This window comes from Malus domestica, chromosome 12 (assembly GCF_042453785.1).
Source record: "Malus domestica chromosome 12, GDT2T_hap1".
Classification (NCBI taxonomy): domain Eukaryota; kingdom Viridiplantae; phylum Streptophyta; class Magnoliopsida; order Rosales; family Rosaceae; genus Malus; species Malus domestica.
In genome coordinates, this window is record NC_091672.1 from 24,320,553 (window position 1) to 24,339,565 (window position 19,013).

The 19,013-nt window shown below is 38.0% G+C and overlaps 1 protein-coding gene and 1 long non-coding RNA gene across 2 annotated transcripts; one reads left to right on the forward strand and one right to left on the reverse strand.

The window, feature by feature from the left end:
• Window positions 1-319: 319 nt before the first annotated feature.
• Window positions 320-3,487, forward strand: LOC103425067 (receptor-like protein 7). Its single transcript, XM_008363143.4, has one exon. The coding sequence runs from the start codon at window positions 320-322 to the stop codon at window positions 3,485-3,487; it is 3,168 nt and encodes a 1,055-aa protein (XP_008361365.1).
• Window positions 3,488-18,453: 14,966 nt separating this feature from the next.
• LOC103450678 (uncharacterized) lies at window positions 18,454-19,013 on the reverse strand. The gene is made up of 2 exons (XR_003767285.2): window positions 18,874-19,013; window positions 18,454-18,697 (listed from the first exon to the last, which is right to left on the reverse strand). It is a non-coding gene; the product is annotated as an uncharacterized lncRNA (long non-coding RNA).

Consider the following 19,013-nt stretch of genomic DNA (forward strand, 5'->3'; position numbering starts at 1 on the left):
TGAGCTTGGAAATTATTTTATTTTTTTGTTTGTAGTTTTCACTATTTTGTACTTGAGATAAGGGAAAATGGGAGATGAAATGGTTATACATGTAGATGTTGTGCAATTGGTTGTGCGGAACTAAAGTTCAAATTACAACCACATCACAACAAATCACAGTTCAATAAAATGGGACCCCCACAGCCGACACTGACTAAGACCAAATTGGTCTTTGGCTCACACGCCATTACACATTCTATAATTACAAAGAAGAATAACTAGGGACCTGCCTAAGCTGTTCCTTCCTTACATTTGTGTCACACATCAGCAACAACCTCCGATGAAAACTCCTCTGCTTTCATGGCTTTTCTTACTCCGCATTTGCTATGTTTCACTCACCTTCCATACGTTTGTGGTCTCTACCCAATGTCCCGGCGATCAGCAATCTTTGCTGCTAAAATTGAAGGACAGCCTCACATTTGACCCTGCAACGTCTCGAAAACTTGTGAAGTGGAACAATGCCTCGGACTACTGCTCTTGGGAAGGAGTGTCCTGCAAACAGGGTTGTGTTTCGAATCTGGACTTGAGCAACGAGGCGATTACTGGGGGACTTGATAATTCCAGTCCTCTTTTCGGTCTGAAGTCGATCGAGAACCTGAATTTGGCTTACAACAACTTCAACTACACTCAGATTCCTTCCGAGTTCAAGCAGCTAACAGGTTTGACCAATCTGAACTTGTCGAATGCTGGCTTTGCGGAGCAGGTTCCGATTGAGATTTCGCACTTGACGAGGTTGGTAACTCTTGATTTGTCTACCCTCGTTATTCAGTTGAATCTTGAGAAGCCGAATTTGAAAGTGCTCATTCGGAACTTTTCTGAGCTTGTTAAACTTTATCTTGATGGCGTGAATATATCAGCACAGGGGACTGAATGGTGCCAAGCTATATCATCTTCACTGCCAAAATTGAGGGTGCTGAGCTTGTCCGCTTGTTCTCTTTCAGGCCCTATTGATAGTTCATTACTGAAGCTTCAATCGCTCTCGGTTATTCGTTTAGATTACAATGATTTCTCTATTCAAGTTCCTGAGTTCTTCTCAAAGTTCCCAAATTTGACTTCCTTGCACCTAAGCGATTCTGGCTTATATGGTACATTCCCAGAGAAGATCTTCCAGGTACCTACACTACAGACTATTGACTTATCTTCGAATCCACAGCTTCAGGGTTCCTTACCAGAATTTCCAAAGAATGCATCTCTTCGGTCCTTGGTTCTAAGGAGGGCTAACTTTTCAGGGTTTCTACCGAACTCTATTGGCAACCTCAAAATGTTGTCCAACATAGATATTTCGTGGTGCAATTTCATTGGATCAATCCCAAGGTCAACAGAACACCTTCATCAATTGGTTAATTTTGACTTGCAAGGGAATGAGTTCAATGGTTCAGTTCCATCCTTCAGTATGGCAAAGAATCTAACCTCGATATATCTTTATAACAATCTACTTGATGGGACTATTCCGTCATCTCTGTTTTCTCTTCCCATGCTGCAACATTTAGACCTTTCTAACAATCTACTTGATGGGACTATTCCGTCATCTCTGTTTTCTCTTCCCATGCTGCAACATTTATACCTTTCTTACAATCACTTCTCTGGCCAGTTACCTGAATTTGGTAATTTTTCTTCCCTACAAGTCCTTGATTTGAGTAGCAATAGTTTGGAAGGGCCTATACCCATGTCCATCTTTAATCTACGACAGCTTCATTTTCTCTCACTTTCTTCAAACAACTTCAGTGGGTCCTTTCTGCTTAATGATATTCAACAACTGAAAAATCTCCAAGAACTTTATCTTTCATACAATAGCTTGCTAATTAATCATTACAGTTCCAATTCCTCCTACTCCTGTCCTCAACTTCGCACATTGAAATTAGCTGCTGGAAAGTTGAGAACCTTTCCTGATTTCTTGAGAAATCAATCAATATTAGAGGTTTTGGACCTATCCCTAAACCAGATCCATGAAATACCCAACTGGATTTGGAGGCTTAGTACTCTTGGTGAACTAAATCTTTCTTGCAACTCTCTGGTAAATCTACCAGGTCCTTTCCTCAATCTTTCTTTCTCTGTGCTTGACCTTCATTCCAACCAGCTTCAGGGACCAATTCCAATGCTTCCACCATATGCCGGTTATCTGGATTACTCAAGAAATAATTTCAGCTCAAGCATACCGGCAGAAATTGGTGATTTCCTTGTGAGCACTGTGTTCTTCTCTCTTGCAAGTAATCACATCCACGGGATCATTCCAGAATCAGTATGCAAGGCGACATCTCTTGAGGTTCTTGATCTGTCCAATAATTCCTTAAGTGGCATGATTCCCCAGTGCTTGACTGCAAGGAACGGGCCTCTTGCAGTACTTGATTTAAGGAGAAACAAACTTTCTGGCACTCTTCCTGATAATTTTCCTGAGAACTGTAGTCTACAAACTCTAGACCTCAATGGCAATGTGATTGGTGGTCAGTTCCCAAAATCTCTAACCAACTGCACAATGTTAGAGGTGTTAAACCTGGGAAACAATCAGATAACAGATGTCTTTCCATGCTCATTGCAGAACATATCCAGCTTGCGTGTACTTGTCTTGCGTTTCAACAAATTTTATGATAGCATTGAATGCCTCAAGACTAAAAGAGACTGGCCAAAGCTTCAAATTATTGACTTAGCTCGCAACAATTTTACTGGCGAAATACCAGGAAGTTTTTTGAAAACGTGGCAAGCAATGATGGCTGACAAAGATGGTGCCGTGTCAAAGATTAATCACCTCCAATTTCAAGTTTTAGTCAACGGCCAGGTGTACTATCAGGATACCGTAACAGTTACCACCAAAGGTCAAGAGATGGAATTGGCAAGGATCTTAACAGTCTTCACCTCAATTGACATCTCCTGCAACAATTTTAATGGATCAATACCTGAGGAAGTGGGAAAGCTCACATCACTTCATGGCCTAAACTTGTCCAGTAATGCTCTCACAGGCGCAATCCCATCATCATTAGGTAATCTACGACAGCTTGAGTCCTTAGACCTTTCGGACAACAAATTGAGCGGAACAATTCCATCACAACTTTCCAAACTTAATTTCCTCTCATTCCTAAATCTGTCGAGCAATCAACTTGTCGGGAAGATTCCAACCGGCACTCAGATTCAGTCTTTTTCAGCAGATTCTTTCGCAGGCAATAAAGGATTATATGGGCCACCGTTAGATGACGGATCACCAAGGTTGCCACCAACATTAGAAGGCAAACATTCTAATTCTGCGCACAGAATTGATTGGGATCTTATCAGTGTTGAAGTTGGATTTATTGTTGGCTTTGGAGTTGCGGTCGGGTCACTTGTGTTGTGCAAGAGATGGAGTAAATGGTATTACAAAACAATGTATAAAATCCTTGTTAAGATATTCCCTCAGCTTGAAGATAGAATTGGTCCTCACCGAAGACATGTCCACATAAATCAGAGGTTCAGACGCTGAAGTTAATGATCATGGGGACCAATGGAGCTGGACCTCAAGCTATGCCTGGGGAATTTGAGATCCAACAAATAAGAGGTTTGCTTTTTGGTTTTACCTTTTAAATTTGTGTATGTTATAGTTATATTTGTAATAGTTTATTGTGTATCTTTATGCCTTGTTTTCAATAAACTTCCTCGTACCGTCGAGGTTCTTGAAGTTAGTGTAAATTGATATACCCAAAAGAGTGTACCACATGTAATGTATTATTTGTTCGAATTGTGTAGTACGATGTCGAGACCAACTCCACCCAAAAGAGTGTACTACAAAGAATATCTTGACTTCTAAATTGCGATATGTTTTAACATCTTGCAATTCAATTTTAAACTCATCATATCCAGTTTATTTTTCACCTCAATTTATAAGAGAGCAAACCAGTGCTTTTTGTTTTAGAATTTCCTCACCAACTTTTATGTCTGAGATCGCACCAAAAGGCAAAAGCCAACCCTCTCAGGTAACAAGAAGAAATGAAAAACTCAACCGCTTTTACAAAATCAGCAAACGACGGTTCAATCGGTATTCTCCCTTTCATGTCAGAGCACAATGAAATACTCATCTGCTTTTACAAGAGTTGAGTCACTCGCCCAATTTCAACTGATTTTAGGATGAACCTCAACTTCAACTATAGGACAAAAACTTCTATCATTTAAGACTTTAAGTTGGCAAATGCGAAGTATCGATCGCGATGATTAGGTCTTCCATATTAACACTTAACTACTGAAAGAGAGAATTAACACTTAATATGATTTGAATTGGGCATGTTCAGTTACCCCATCAATTCTCCACAGAGCAGACTACGACAGTCACAATTCCACGATACCATAGTTACATACAATACATGAGTTTTTCGGAGAATATATTTCTCTTGCTACCCAGAAAATCAACATGAGTATACACAAACCATTCTGTTTTTCTTCCACCTATAACGGTATGTATATATGATCGACTATATATGGCCTTCGTTAGTCAAAAACTAAAATAGGAGTAACATGTAGATTGCATATATGCCTAGACTACTTCAAAGTGAATTAGAGTCAATCAAATCAAAAACAAAAAATATGAACCTGTAACAGCATAAAACAAGAACCCAAATGAATAGAAATCCGGAGTACCATACTACGTACTGAAAATAGCAATCTTGAGCCCACTGCGACATTTCATCGAAAACACTGTGTGCACAGAGATATACCTGACAAACGCGAACCAAAGGGCGAGTGGAGCGCATCACATGTTCACTGAAGGTAGACTTGCCGCTTCCAGGCGCACCCACCAATATTACTACGACAGGCTTTCCTTGTTTTTCTTCCACCGTCAAAAGGGCGTCCAGGTTTTATGATCACCGAAGGAGACGACGACTGAGAATGGTAAAACGCGGCGTTTTGGAGAAAGGTCGTACCTTTGGCTGTTTCGTCGATATCCATGTCCATGTTTCGGAAGACTCTGCGAGGCACTTTTGAATTAACGGCGGAAAAGCAACGGTTTCTTCTTCCGCTGGGCTGGAAGCCCCAAGCTTCTATTGCCGGTGCCTGGTGCTTGCATAATGGGACACATGTCACACATCGTCGACCCGAAAATTGACAAGATCCGATTCGATTTGGATTTTATCCATACATTAGCCTCTTCGCAATCACTCACGTGTAAACAAAAAGTATTTTCTAATCACAATCCTTACGCGCCCTTTAAAGATGGGTTTGCTTTAATTATTTTTCTAATTGTTTAACATCGTTATTTCATAAGAAATTTGTGAGGACCTTTCCTTATCATGTTAGGCATCAAAATTTTCTTATCCTTTTCTTTTTCAACTGTCTTTCTGTGATAATTTTTTCTATAATTGTGTTAAGCCCTCTGTATTCCGGTGACCTACAACATGTTAAATTTATAGAAATTATAAACTTGATAATTACGTTCATAGTAAAAAGGCCTATACATACAATAGTGTTTACTTGGTGTATAAGTAAGGATCTCTTCAAATTATGAATACAATCATAACTAGATTACAATATTAATTGCTAAACCTTAAGAGAGACGATTTCCTTGGACAAGACTCATTCTCTAACATCCCGGCAAACTGGACGGTCGAGAGGCGACAAGTTTGGATCATAGAAGAAGAATCCATGGTTTAGATAGACCTTTTGTCAAGAGATTTGCAGGTTGATCCAAGGACTGGATGAAATGAACTTTGTGGGTACCAAGCTTAACATGTTCACTAACAAAATGATAATCTAACTCAATATGCTTTGTGCGAGCATGAAACAGTCGGTTGGCTGCAATATACCTAGTACTAAGGTTATCACAAAAGAGATAGGTGGGCAAAGAGGCCTGAAACCGAAGTTCATGAAGTAAGTAAGACACCCAAAGAGATTCGATACAGGTGTGAGCAAGAGCACGATACTTAGACTCCGCACTACAGTAAGAAACAGTAGGACGTTTTGTAGAACTCCATGATATGAGATTCAAACCTAGAAATAAAAGATAGCTAGATGTCGATTGACGAATGTCAGTACAAGCCCAATTTGCATCGGAATAAAAAGTTGTTCAAAATATGGTTGCTCCTATTTTACAGACGAAACTCAAAAAAATACTATTCCATAACCTGTCCTAAAGTATCCAATTTACACTCATAACGCTAGAATTGAGAAATTTTCAAATTTGGAATAATTCAATAGAGCTAGAGCTGAGCACTTAAAGTGCCAATTAACAATAAATTAAAAATCCCAGATAATCACCTAGGAAAAAGTAAAACTATACTTTAATATAAAATAAGAGAAAAGAAGTGCAAGGAATGAAAAAGAATATGGAGTTAGAGTTACTTTGACACCATCTACGGAGAAAGGCCATTCAGAAATGTATTCCTTCAGACCTGTCTCCAGAACTATGACGTCATACTCTTCATCCATGCAATCCAGCAGAGAAACCGGATGAATATAGCGAGTATTGTCTTTACAATCCAGCAGAGAAACCGGATGAATATAGTGAGTATTGTGTAAAGACGGATATAACCTGTATAATATCCAGTAAAGATAGTTACACTATGTTTGGATGATAGAAATAAACTTGAAATTTAAGGAAAAGTCGGAATTTATAAATTGACATACACCAATTCCCTTGTTTGGATTCATAAACATAGAAATTTAGAATTTTCATGTGGAAAAAAAACTTGGAATTTGGGACATTCAATTCCCAAGTTTAAATTCCATGTAAATATGTGTCATTTTCCAATTTCTATGATTGAGAGTTGATAGACGCATATTTATGCGACTTAGTTAACTAGTTTTCTTGCATTTACGTTATTAGTTCTTAGTTATTTTAGTACTTTAAGCCATTTTCGTGTGTTTGTAGGTCCAAAGGGCTAAGGTAGCAAGAAAGTGCATTTTGGTGCATTTTGGAGCAGTTTTGAGCTCGGAATGGATTACATATGATATGAGCAAGATGGATGGACGAATTTGAAGACAAAAGAGGCTAAGAACATGCTAAAAATCTGGTGAAACAAATACAAGTTGCAATAAGGGATAAATTTCTAGAAGGATTGGCCAAAACTTCACTCAAAACACATCAATGCCGTGGCTTTTACTTCCACCTCCACCAGAAATTTGAGTAATGATGCAATGCTTAACTCACCATGACATGTGAGTGGATGATGCAATGCTTAGCTCACCATGACATGTGAGTGGATGATGCAATGCTTAGCTAACCATGACATGTGAGTGGATGACTCAATACCTAACCCACCAACAATTCCCACTCTTTGCCATGCTCACCTACTCAATTCCACCAACATTTTGTGTTAAACAAGTCCATCCTCTTCCTATAAATACCATGGCATCAACCTCATTCAAATCATCCAGAAATTAACCATTCTCCAAGCCTTTCCTTGCCTCTCCTACATATCTAAACCCCTTCCCATCCATTCCTCCAAATAACCAACCCTTCAACATCATTCCAACCTTGTTGTTGCGGCAAAGAGAAGGAGAAAAGTCCTTAGACGCACTTGCTATCCAACATGGATCGTTGGAACGTTTAGGTGCTTTCTTTCCTTTGTTTTTCAATGTTTAAATTTGTTTATCTTTGTTTTGTAATAATGAGGAACTAAACCCCCCTTGGCTAGGGGGGATTCGAAACCATGTTAATGCTTGCAATATGATTTGATTACTTTTAATTGCGTTTCATAAGTTATGAATTCGATTTACTTATCTATTTGATTGATAACATGTTTATGTATGTTGATTAGGGATGCATACTTAGTTTGCATGCATAAATATGATGCTAGAGTATAAGGGAATTTCACCTAATCGTTATGAACTTATATTCATGAGTAGTAAAAGTCGCTAGTCACGATTGTGTTAAGTAAATCCTTGGCATAAGTTTCATGCAAATCATAGTAACGAGTGCCTCGTCAATGCTTATGTTTTTCATAGAACTTAATGATTCTTGCTTGTATCTCTATTATGCAATTCATGTAGGGAACTTGTAGGGAATATTTTGGGTTGTCGTATGCAATCATCCAACCCAATAACTTGTGGAAAAACTGAGGGTAAATTAGTGCAATTCACGGTTAATTTGGGGCGTTGAGAATTAATAAGTTATTGAAATGCAATTGGAAATCATTTTGTATGCAAGCAAGACATGTGTGGAGAAGAACCCCTTAGCTAGCCTTCCATTATCCATTCAACCCAAATTTGTTTAAAATCTATTTAAGTTTTTAGTTTATTCGTTTTTACTTTCAACTTCACCAAACTCAAATCCCCCTTTTACTTTCTTGTTTTAAAATCTTTTGTTTACATTTTTAACTTTGTTTTTATGTTTTTAAATTAGTTTTCAAGTGATTTAGCAATCCCTCCTAATCCCCGGTTTAGAACGATCCCTACTTACATCTATACTACAATTGTCAAAAAGAGGGTTAAATTTGTGTGCTTATATTATTCGCATCAAATTTTTGGCGCCGTTGCCGGGGATTAGCAACTTTGCTAATCCCTTGGTTCTTTTCTTTTTGTTTAGTTTGTTTTTGTTTTAGTTTCTGACTTAGTTTTGTTTTCCTTGTTTTGTGTTACTTTTGATATTTGAGTTATTTTTCTTTCTTTGATTTTAGGTACAAATGGAGCAAGACATGGCACTTGCGACCATTCAAGCTCAATTGGCACAGCTCACTGCTCAATTGACTCATAATGCCGAACGGACCACAATGCCAAGTGTCCCTACATTTGATGTGCCCTATGGGCAAGGATATCAACATCCTCAATTCACTGTGAACGAAGATGCTTGGGGTTATCAAGGCTATGATCAACCAAGCAACAACATGTTTTCCAACGCTTACAATTCGGCTTGGAGAGATCATTCAAATTATATGTGGGGGAAACCTCAACAATTCCAACAAGAGGGATATTGGCAGCAAGAGGAGGAGTTCTATTCAAAACCTATGCAATATGCTTAATCAAACTCAGGTTCGTCAATAAATTATAATCAAATTCTTAATGAATTAAATTGTTTGGTGCAGGGCTCACAAAATCAAGCCAAGGAGGCTCAACAAGATGCATATTGGCAGCCATATGAGGAGTTCTACACCACACCTATACAGCCACCACTGCATACCCCACAACAATTCCAATCAAATTCAAGTATGTCCATGGATAGTGATCAAATTCTTCAAGTACTAACCTCTTTGACGCAGGACCAACAAAATCAAGACAAGAAGTTGGATAAATTGAAGAGTCAAATGGGAGAGATTATGGAATTCATGGTACAAATTCAAGAGCAAAGTGAACTCTCCAACTCAACTGTTGAAAATTCGAAGGAAGATTTTGAAATCCACGATGCTATCACTTTGGGAAGTGCTATGAAGGATGAAGCTGTCCCAGAACCATCCAAACACAGCCCGAACATGGATGAATTGCTGCTGCAAGCAGAAGAGGAGGAGGACGACCTGGGCAGTTTAGAAGAATTCTTGCTGCAAGCTCCTCAAATCCCTATATCATCCAACTCAGGTGAGGAAGTTTTAAATCCACTTCATTCTAACATTATTCCACCAAATGTCCTTTTTCCTTGTAGGTTTTTTATTCCAAATATCAAAGAGAGTGAAAAAGACATTGTGGAAGCTCTTCCAAAGGTGCAAAGTGATATCCCAATTCTTGGTGCACCAAAACAAGTTCCCGATGGTATTGAAACGTTCAAAGAACCTTGCACACCAAGAAAAGGGATTCAAGAGAATGAAGTGGTTGAAGCATATCAAGAATACATCCAAGAGGCTGTGCATGAGACAATCAAGCCCAAAGCAGTTGAGTTTGATGACACGGGACAAGCCACAACCATCATAGTAAACCTGGCCAAGTTCAAAATCCCAGAAATGTTCAAAGATGTGGTGTTTGTCATTGAGTTTGTGTCGGAAAAAGAAAGTAAGCCATCTTCTCCAATTTTAATTTTTATTTATACTAACATTTTTCTGATTTTGATGATTCAGGCACCCACTCTTGAATTTAAACCATTGCCGAATCATTTCAAGTATCACCTCCCATTAAAAGATAAATTCCATGCTTTGGAGCCGAGGGGAGTTTAAAGGAAAGATTCGTCCGGCTAAAGACGTTAAATCAAGCGCTTCTTGGGAGGCAACCCAAGCATTCAACGAAGGGAGACTTTGGAATCGCTAACCAAATCAGATTTGAATTCTTACACCCTTATCTTTACTGCTTTCATTTTGTTTTGTTTAGTTAGTTGTGTTATTTGGTTAATTTCTGTAAGTTTGTGTTATTTAGTTTAAGTGTGGGGGAAGGTTAACCAAAGTCTTTCTACATTAATTTACATATAATTTAAAACAACAAAAAAAAAAAAAAAAAAAAAAAAAACATAAGTAAAAATATTTTACAATGATGTGTAAACTAATAGCATTCATTGGTCAGGTGGTGCTTCAGTAGTCGGCGGAGCTTCAGCAGTCGGCGGGGCCACAGAAGGAGGAGGCAACAGAGGTTGATCAGTTGGAGCTTCACTACGCGATGCCGCTCCAGAAGACGAAGGCAGATGCTGTTGGAACAAACCCACAAACCTCCGATGATCAAGTAAAATCTGACCATCAGATTCATGTATCTGGTCAATTTTCCTCTTCATGGTTGTGGCATAGTTGTGTGCAAGCTTATGCAATTGTTTATTTTCATGCTTGAGTCCTTTAATCTCCTCTTTGAGACTCTGTATTTCAGCCACCAACGATTCAACGTGACGGGTTCGGGCAAATAGGCGTTGGGCCATGTTGGACACGGAACCGGCACACTGCACGCTAAGAGCCAGAGACTCCTTAACCGCCAATTCATCAGACCGTCTAGCGAGCAGTTTGTTATCTCTGGGGTGACAAGGTTCCGGGCCACCACCGCAGCGGTCATGTCATTTTTCATCACCGAATCCCCCACGGTAAGGGGACCGGTAGGGGATATGAAGGATGGGCGCCATATGTTGTCTGGTGAAGGCGGAGCTGCCTCTTCACCAATGTTCAAGTCAAAACGACGATCGGAAGGGCCAGACATTTTCTGAAGGTGTTGAGAAAGAAGAGATCGGACAGATTAAGATTTCGGAAGTGCAAGAAGGGAGTGTTTACAGGAGGGAGCTCAAGTGTGTTGTGGAACAAAATTAGCGCCTCTATAAAAAGAAGAAATCAAAGAGGCGCTCCTCAGAAATTGAAGAGGCGTCCTCTCGCAAATCGAAGAGTCGGGGCTCCGTTCTCAAACGCCTGATTCTTTTCTCAAAAGAGGAGTTTCCTTTCTCAAAAGCCGGATTCTTTTCTCAAAAGAGGCGTTTCATTTCTTAAAGGCTGGGCTTGCTCAGAAACCACGAGCCGAACCCCGGATTTCAAAAGATCAATTTGTCCAGACGTGTCGTCACTTGTCACACGCAAATTGCTTTGCGAAAATCTCGGGCAGTTTGTCGAAGCACCAATTCAGAAATCGAAGAGGGAAATTCAACAGTCAAAGACACGCTAGCTTTCTCAAAAGCTGGGCTTCAACCCACGGGCAAATCTTCTTTTCCAGATTTATCCGCACGTGTCACATGCTACCTCTACAATCGACGATGCTCAAAGCTCGAAGCGCCGATTCCAGATATCAATGAGGAATCTGCTTTGCGGAAATTACGGGCAGCTTTGTCAGAAAGCGCGTAATTTGTACTATTCATCCATCCACCGGCTGCCGACAATGAGTGAGGGAATAGTTCCGGTTGTGAAGAAAAGTCCCATAAGTATCTACCTTCGCCTTCCACAGCAAAGGCACACCCTCTCAGCACTTCTTCCTCTCTGAAATGGCTTTCCAACAAACCCTCTCAAGTCACTCTGTATTTTTCATCCCCTGGGATACCCCTGCAAACAACCCATCCAAAGCAAAAGTATTTCATATCATGAAGGTTGAAAGCAAGAGTATCTCATATCATGCTTTCTCCCTGTCCTTTCTCCAGCCAGCACTTGCTCTCGAGTACTCATCATCTTATGTTTCCTCTTCGTCTCTCACGTATAAGGGAAGTGAAGATGATACCTCGAAGCATGTGGAGACAACGTGCTGATTCATCCTCAGCTAGGGACAAGGAGAAAGAGAGCAAGAGGTGGGCACTTGGAAAGATTGAAGAAAGAAACAGACCAATACCTCTACCTCGTGCCTGCCCGCCATGCAGAGGAAACAAGCAGAGAAGAATGCAGCTCGTACAATCATCCCAGCAGAAGGAGTCCGAGCTGAAGAACTAGAGAAGCTGCCACATCTGCTTGGAGAACAAATAAGGAACTGCAACATCACCAAAGAGCAAAGCTTCGCCGTACAATATCATCAAATCATCACTTGCAAGTAAAAAGCTAAGTGTCACCCTGTTCAAGAGGAAAGCTGTGGAAAGTCAACAAGCACGACCAATGATCACTTATTAGTTCTATTCATTGTCTTTTATCGTGATTTTCAATTTTTCGTTTGCAATTTTTTTTATATTTTCTTGTGTTACTAAACTGAATTATTTCTTTTCTTTGCAGGAACTTTTGGTTATTTCCACCCTTGAAGTTGATTGCAGAATTTTAGCTTGGGGGGTCATCGCTTGGTTTTACTGCAAACTAGGGAAGTTTTCAGTCCAATTGCTTTATTTTGTTTCTTATTATTTATTTATTTTATTTTTATTTGCATTATAGTGTTTTCTGACATTGGGGTATAGATTTCATGGGTCCTTTCCCTCCATCTTTTGGTTTCACTTATATCTTGCTAGCTGTTGATTATGTTTCCAAATGGGTGGAAGCCAAAGCCACCCGGACTAACGATTCAAAGGTTGTTGCAGATTTTGTGAAAACTAATATCTTTGCTAGGTTTGGCATGCCTAGAGTTCTCATTAGTGATGGAGGCAACCCATGGAAATAAAGAAGACCTAGGAATTTCCGACTCCAAAACCAGGTGTTTGCGTTCTTTAACCCTCCTCTCTGTTGCTTTTACTTTGCCATGTTTATCATGTTTCCTCGTTGTTTGTTTGTTTGCTTTTGTGTGAGTTTATGTTTGAAACATTGAGGACAATGTTAGATTTAAGTGTGGGGGGGTAAACAAGTTGCTGTTGCATGATTTTCGTGGGATTTTATTCACCTATCACTTACAATGTTGTTTCTTGCTGTTTTAAGTGTTTTTAGTGTGTTTTTAAGCATGTTAGTATGTTTTGACATAAAAATCCGAAAATTTGACAAAAATTTGAAAAAAAAATTGTTTTGAAAAAGCCAAAAAGAGTTGTTTTTGTGTGTTTGTTTGTGTCTTAGGGTACCTTCCAACACAAATAATGAGGATTTGGTTTTTAATTGCATGACTGCTAAAGAAAGTTATAAACATGGATGGAAGTTTGATATGCTCTTGATTTATGCTTGGTTATAGTTATAGTTTACGAATTCACATGTAATCACAAAGAAAAAAAATCAGTTTTTGTAACATGCTTGAAGGAAGGAACTCAAACTAACACTACAACCTTGAGAGACTTGAGCCTAATACGTTCTTTGGAGAGTTACTAATCTGTGCATTTTTGTTTTCTAAAGTCGTTGCATGATCTCATCATTCTTTGCTTGGTTGCTACTTAGAAGGCGTTTCATCATTTAGTTCCAAATACTAGAACTTATGCCCGTTCCATTCAAAGCATGACATTGATTTGCATAACACATATTCAAGATGAAGTTGTGTAGTGAACTAGAGCCAAAAAGCTTATCCCGTGCATATTTGTTTAAGTTTAACCCCGTTGAGCCTTGTTTAGCCTGTTTTCTTTGTTAAACCACATTTCCCTTACCTAGCCTAGATTAGGACTATCCATACCCTTGTTTTTAAAGCATAATGAAGCATGACTTAAAATGAATTCCTTTTGATTGTCCTTATGCAGAAACAAGTGTGGGGGAATGAGATTTTTGTGTTTTGTGTGCCAAAAGAAAGTAATAAGGCACGGGTTAGAAAAGAAAAAGAAAAAAAAAAAGAAAAGAAAAAGAGTTTGAAATAAGTGAGGAAAGGCTCACAAGTGTTGTTTGTAGTTGAAATCGGCCCTAAAAAGTTGAATGAATAACCCCATTGTGTTTAAAGTTAGTTGCTGCATTCAAAGGGAATTCTAAGCATCAATTTCATTACTTTGCTTATTATGCTTTAAAAACGTTTGTTTCCTTACCTTTCATTGTTAGCCAATCACCCCTAACCCCGTTACAACCCTTAACTTCAATCTTGAGTGTTATGTGTTTCAATATGTGGAGTTTGGGATTGGTACGAGCATATGGTGTCCCTGGTTCTCGCATCTAAGTAGTAGCATTCCAGTCATGAGATCATATCTATACATGCTTAATAACTCCAGAAATTGCTTTCTTTGCTATAAACATATGTGAGTGTTCGTTTTCATGTTTACATCAATCTTCTCACATACATCTAGTGTAGGGTAAATAGTCAGAAAATCAGAGTGAAAATAAGAGTGTATCTTGTAAGGAATTGAGCAAATTCTCTAAGGCATGTTACTACATTCAAAACATCGTTTTAATTGGTTATATGTGAACTAGTATGTGGTGACTTTGATTAAGTATGTGCTCAAGGGTAGGGAAGGCAAAAATCTGTGGTTATGATGATCTTTTGCATGTCATGTTGCATTGAAAATCCCTAAGGTAATTGTTGGAAGGTTTAGGTTTTGTTTTGTTCTTATGTTTTGTTTCTTTGTTTTGCTCGAGGACTAGCAAAAGCTAAGTGTGGGGGAATTTGATAGACGCATATTTATGCGACTTAGTTAACTAGTTTTCTTGCATTTACGTTATTAGTTCTTAGTTATTTTAGTACTTTAAGCCATTTTCGTGTGTTTGTAGGTCCAAAGGGCTAAGGTAGCAAGAAAGTGCATTTTGGTGCATTTTGGAGCAGTTTTGAGCTTGGAATGGATTACATATGATATGAGCAAGATGGATGGACGAATTTGAAGACAAAAGAGGCTAAGAACATGCTAAAAATCTGGTGAAACAAATACAAGTTGCAAGAAGGGATAAATTTCTAGAAGGATTGGCCAAAACTTCACTCAAAACACATCAATGTTGTGGCTTTTACTTCCACCTCCACCAGAAATTTGAGTAATGATGCAATGCTTAACTCACCATGACATGTGAGTGGATGATGCAATGCTTAGCTCACCATGACATGTGAGTGGATGATGCAATGCTTAGCTAACCATGACATGTGAGTGGATGACTCAATACCTAACCCACCAACAATTCCCACTCTTTGCCATGCTCACCTACTCAATTCCACCAACATTTTGTGTTAAACAAGTCCATCCTCTTCCTATAAATACCATGGCATCAACCTCATTCAAATCATCCAGAAATTAACCATTCTCCAAGCCTTTCCTTGCCTCTCCTACATATCTAAACCCCTTCCCATCCATTCCTCCAAATAACCAACCCTTCAACATCATTCCAACCTTGTTGTTGCGGCAAAGAGAAGGAGAAAAGTCCTTAGACGCACTTGCTATCCAACATAGATCGTTGGAACGTTTAGGTGCTTTCTTTCCTTTGTTTTTCAATGTTTAAATTTGTTTATCTTTGTTTTGTAATAATGAGGAACTAAACCCCCCTTGGCTAGGGGGGGATTCGAAACCATGTTAATGCTTGCAATATGATTTGATTACTTTTAATTGCGTTTCATAAGTTATGAATTCGATTTACTTATCTATTTGATTGATAACATGTTTATGTATGTTGATTAGGGATGCATACTTAGTTTGCATGCATAAATATGATGCTAGAGTATAAGGGAATTTCACCTAATCGTTATGAACTTATATTCATGAGTAGTAAAAGTCGCTAGTCACGATTGTGTTAAGTAAATCCTTGGCATAAGTTTCATGCAAATCATAGTAACGAGTGCCTCGTCAATGCTTATGTTTTTCATAGAACTTAATGATTCTTGCTTGTATCTCTATTATGCAATTCATGTAGGGAACTTGTAGGGAATATTTTGGGTTGTCGTATGCAATCATCCAACCCAATAACTTGTGGAAAAACTGAGGGTAAATTAGTGCAATTCACGGTTAATTTGGGGCGTTGAGAATTAATAAGTTATTGAAATGCAATTGGAAATCATTTTGTATGCAAGCAAGACATGTGTGGAGAAGAACCCCTTAGCTAGCCTTCCATTATCCATTCAACCCAAATTTGTTTAAAATCTATTTAAGTTTTTAGTTTATTCGTTTTTACTTTCAACTTCACCAAACTCAAATCCCCCTTTTACTTTCTTGTTTTAAAATCTTTTGTTTACATTTTTAACTTTGTTTTTATGTTTTTAAATTAGTTTTCAAGTGATTTAGCAATCCCTCCTAATCCCCGGTTTAGAACGATCCCTACTTACATCTATACTACAATTGTCAAAAAGAGGGTTAAATTTGTGTGCTTATATTATTCGCATCCAGAGTTTAAAAATAACAAATTCCATATTGAATTTCATTGTTCTTTTAGGTTAACCAAACAAGAAAATTTACAAATTCTAAAAAATAAAATCTCGTCCCTTCAATTTCTGTCATTTTAAAATTCCTTGGTAATCTTAAACTTCTTCATCCAAACATAGTGTTAGTTTGGTACAAATTTATGGAAGCCAAATCTACCAAGTTTGAGATCCGGACCGTTGAAATTTGATCCAATGTCTATAGTTGTTATAACTTTCATTAGTTTTCCTTAAATAATTTTACATTAAGATCATTTCAAAGTGAGTGGCTAACCCTAAAAGGTTCAGTTGAACCTTGTCAAACACATAGATACATACAAGGTAACCTGTAACATCTTTGGTTCGGCTAACTTTTGTTTTTTATTTTTTATTGTTGAAGTCAGTTGAAGTTATCACATGTTCGTCTACGGCTTGTGTCCACCAAAAAAAAAAAAAAAAACCCACGCAAATTCCCAAATTCCAATTCCAAACCAAACAATTGTACAAAAAATTGGCCGATGTAATTCGGTATGTACCAGATAACGGTAATAAATATATATACAGAGAGCTTAAGGGGAGGGATCCCCATTTTTTGAAAAAAATGGGGATTAGGTGTGGGGCCCACTTCACATTAAATTTCAACGATCCGAACCGTCTATTTTGTTAGTCTCGATTCATAGATCATCCTTGCAAAAATTCAATTCAATCCGAAACCATTTGCCTATTTAATTATCAATATCAAATTTCATATTTTCTTATATAACAAAGTATTCGTTCATTTCCTTGAACCCAATTAGATGTCTTAAACATTTCCAATTTAGCTAATATTTTGCAAGGATGATCTATGAATCGAGACTAACAAAATAGACGGTTCGGATCGTTGAAATTTGATGTGAAGTGGGCCCCATACCTAATCCCCATTTTTTGGGATCCCTCCCCTTAAGCTCTCTATGTATATATATATATATATATATATATATATATATATCTATGACAACTACATTAACACATACAATCCATCATTCTCATCAAACAAAAAACTGAAGCAAAAAACCATCAGCCTTTTAAGAAAATTAACCTACAATTTCCACCCCCACCCACCCCAAAAAAACTGCAATAACAAAATTACCCCTACAATTTTCACTCCTGTCCGTCCGATTTGGAATTTAGACATGCAAAAAAGTAATTTTGCTTGCAGGTCTTTAGGCCTCCGAATGGGCCATTTCAGCTACACCCTAATCCAAGCCGAAGGCCACATTGGGCATAAAATCAGCAATCCAAAACAGAACGATGGCAGTACCGTAGTTAATTGATCGAGGCCCCATTCCATATGCAACATGAATGTATACGACTCTGCAAGAAACAATGTGTTGTTAAATGTGGTCAGTCCTCGCCTTTTTTATGAACACAAGAAACAGTAATGAATTACGATGGCAGTACCGTAGTTAATTGATCGAGGCCACATTTGAGATCCAACAAATAAGAAGTTTGCTTTTTGGTTTTACCTTTTAAATTTGTGTATGTTCTAGTTGTATTTGTAAAAGTTTATTGTGTATCTTCTGAATTACGAAAATCTTGACTTCTGAATTACGATATGTTTTATCATCTGGCCATTCAATTTTAAACTCATCATATCCAGTACCACAACACCTAATGATTTATTTTTCACCTCAATTTATAAGAGAGCAAACCAGCGTTTTTTGTTTCAGAATTTCCTCACCAACTTTTATGTCTGAGATCGCACCAAAAGGCAAAAGCCAACCCTCTCAGGTAACAAGAAGAAATGAAAAACTCAACCGCTTTTACAAAATCAGCAAACTACGGTTCAATCAATATTCTCACTTTCATGTCAGAGCACAATGAAATACTCATCTGCTTTTACAAGAGTTGAGTCACTCGCCCAATTTCAACTGGTTTTAGGATGAACCTCAACTACAATTATAGGACAAAAACTTCTATCATTTAAGACTTTAAATTGACAAATACGAAGTATCGATCGTGATGATTAGGTCTTCCATATTAACACTTAACTACTAAAAGAGAGGATTAACACTTAATAGGAATTGAATTGGGCGTGTTCAGTTACCCCAATAAATTCTCCACAGAGCAGACTAAAATAGGAGTAACATGTAGCTTGCAGATATGCCTAGACTACTTCAAAGTGAATTAGAGTCGATCTAATCATAAACCTGAGTAATGCACTGAAAATTTCTGGTTTGGAATCTCTGACGCTCAGAGAATAAGCAAAATGCATGCAACAAAGCCTCCATTGTTAAACCTGAAAAAACAACAGTATGTCAAGTTATTCTTTTCATTGGAATCCTTGGTAAACATAATTCTTTCAAAAAGATTGGACGCAAATGCCAATATCTTACAGATTTGTAATGTCATATTGTGAACTAGCACCCAACAAAATATTTACATGTATATTGCGTAGTATTTCCAAATGCTTACCAATTGGTAGCATTAGCTATTAGATTGCAGTGTAAACCTCCTTCTGAATGAACGAAGCCGAGTGATATCTCCCACAAATGTGAAGAACTTGTTGGAATCAATGCTTTTCTCTGAAGCTTTAGCCCTTACCAAAGACAAAA

What these genes read in the sequence shown, in the direction of transcription:
- LOC103425067 (XM_008363143.4), top strand. Translation starts at nt 320, where the DNA reads ATGAAAACTCCTCTGCTTTCATGGCTTTTCTTACTCCGCATTTGCTAT.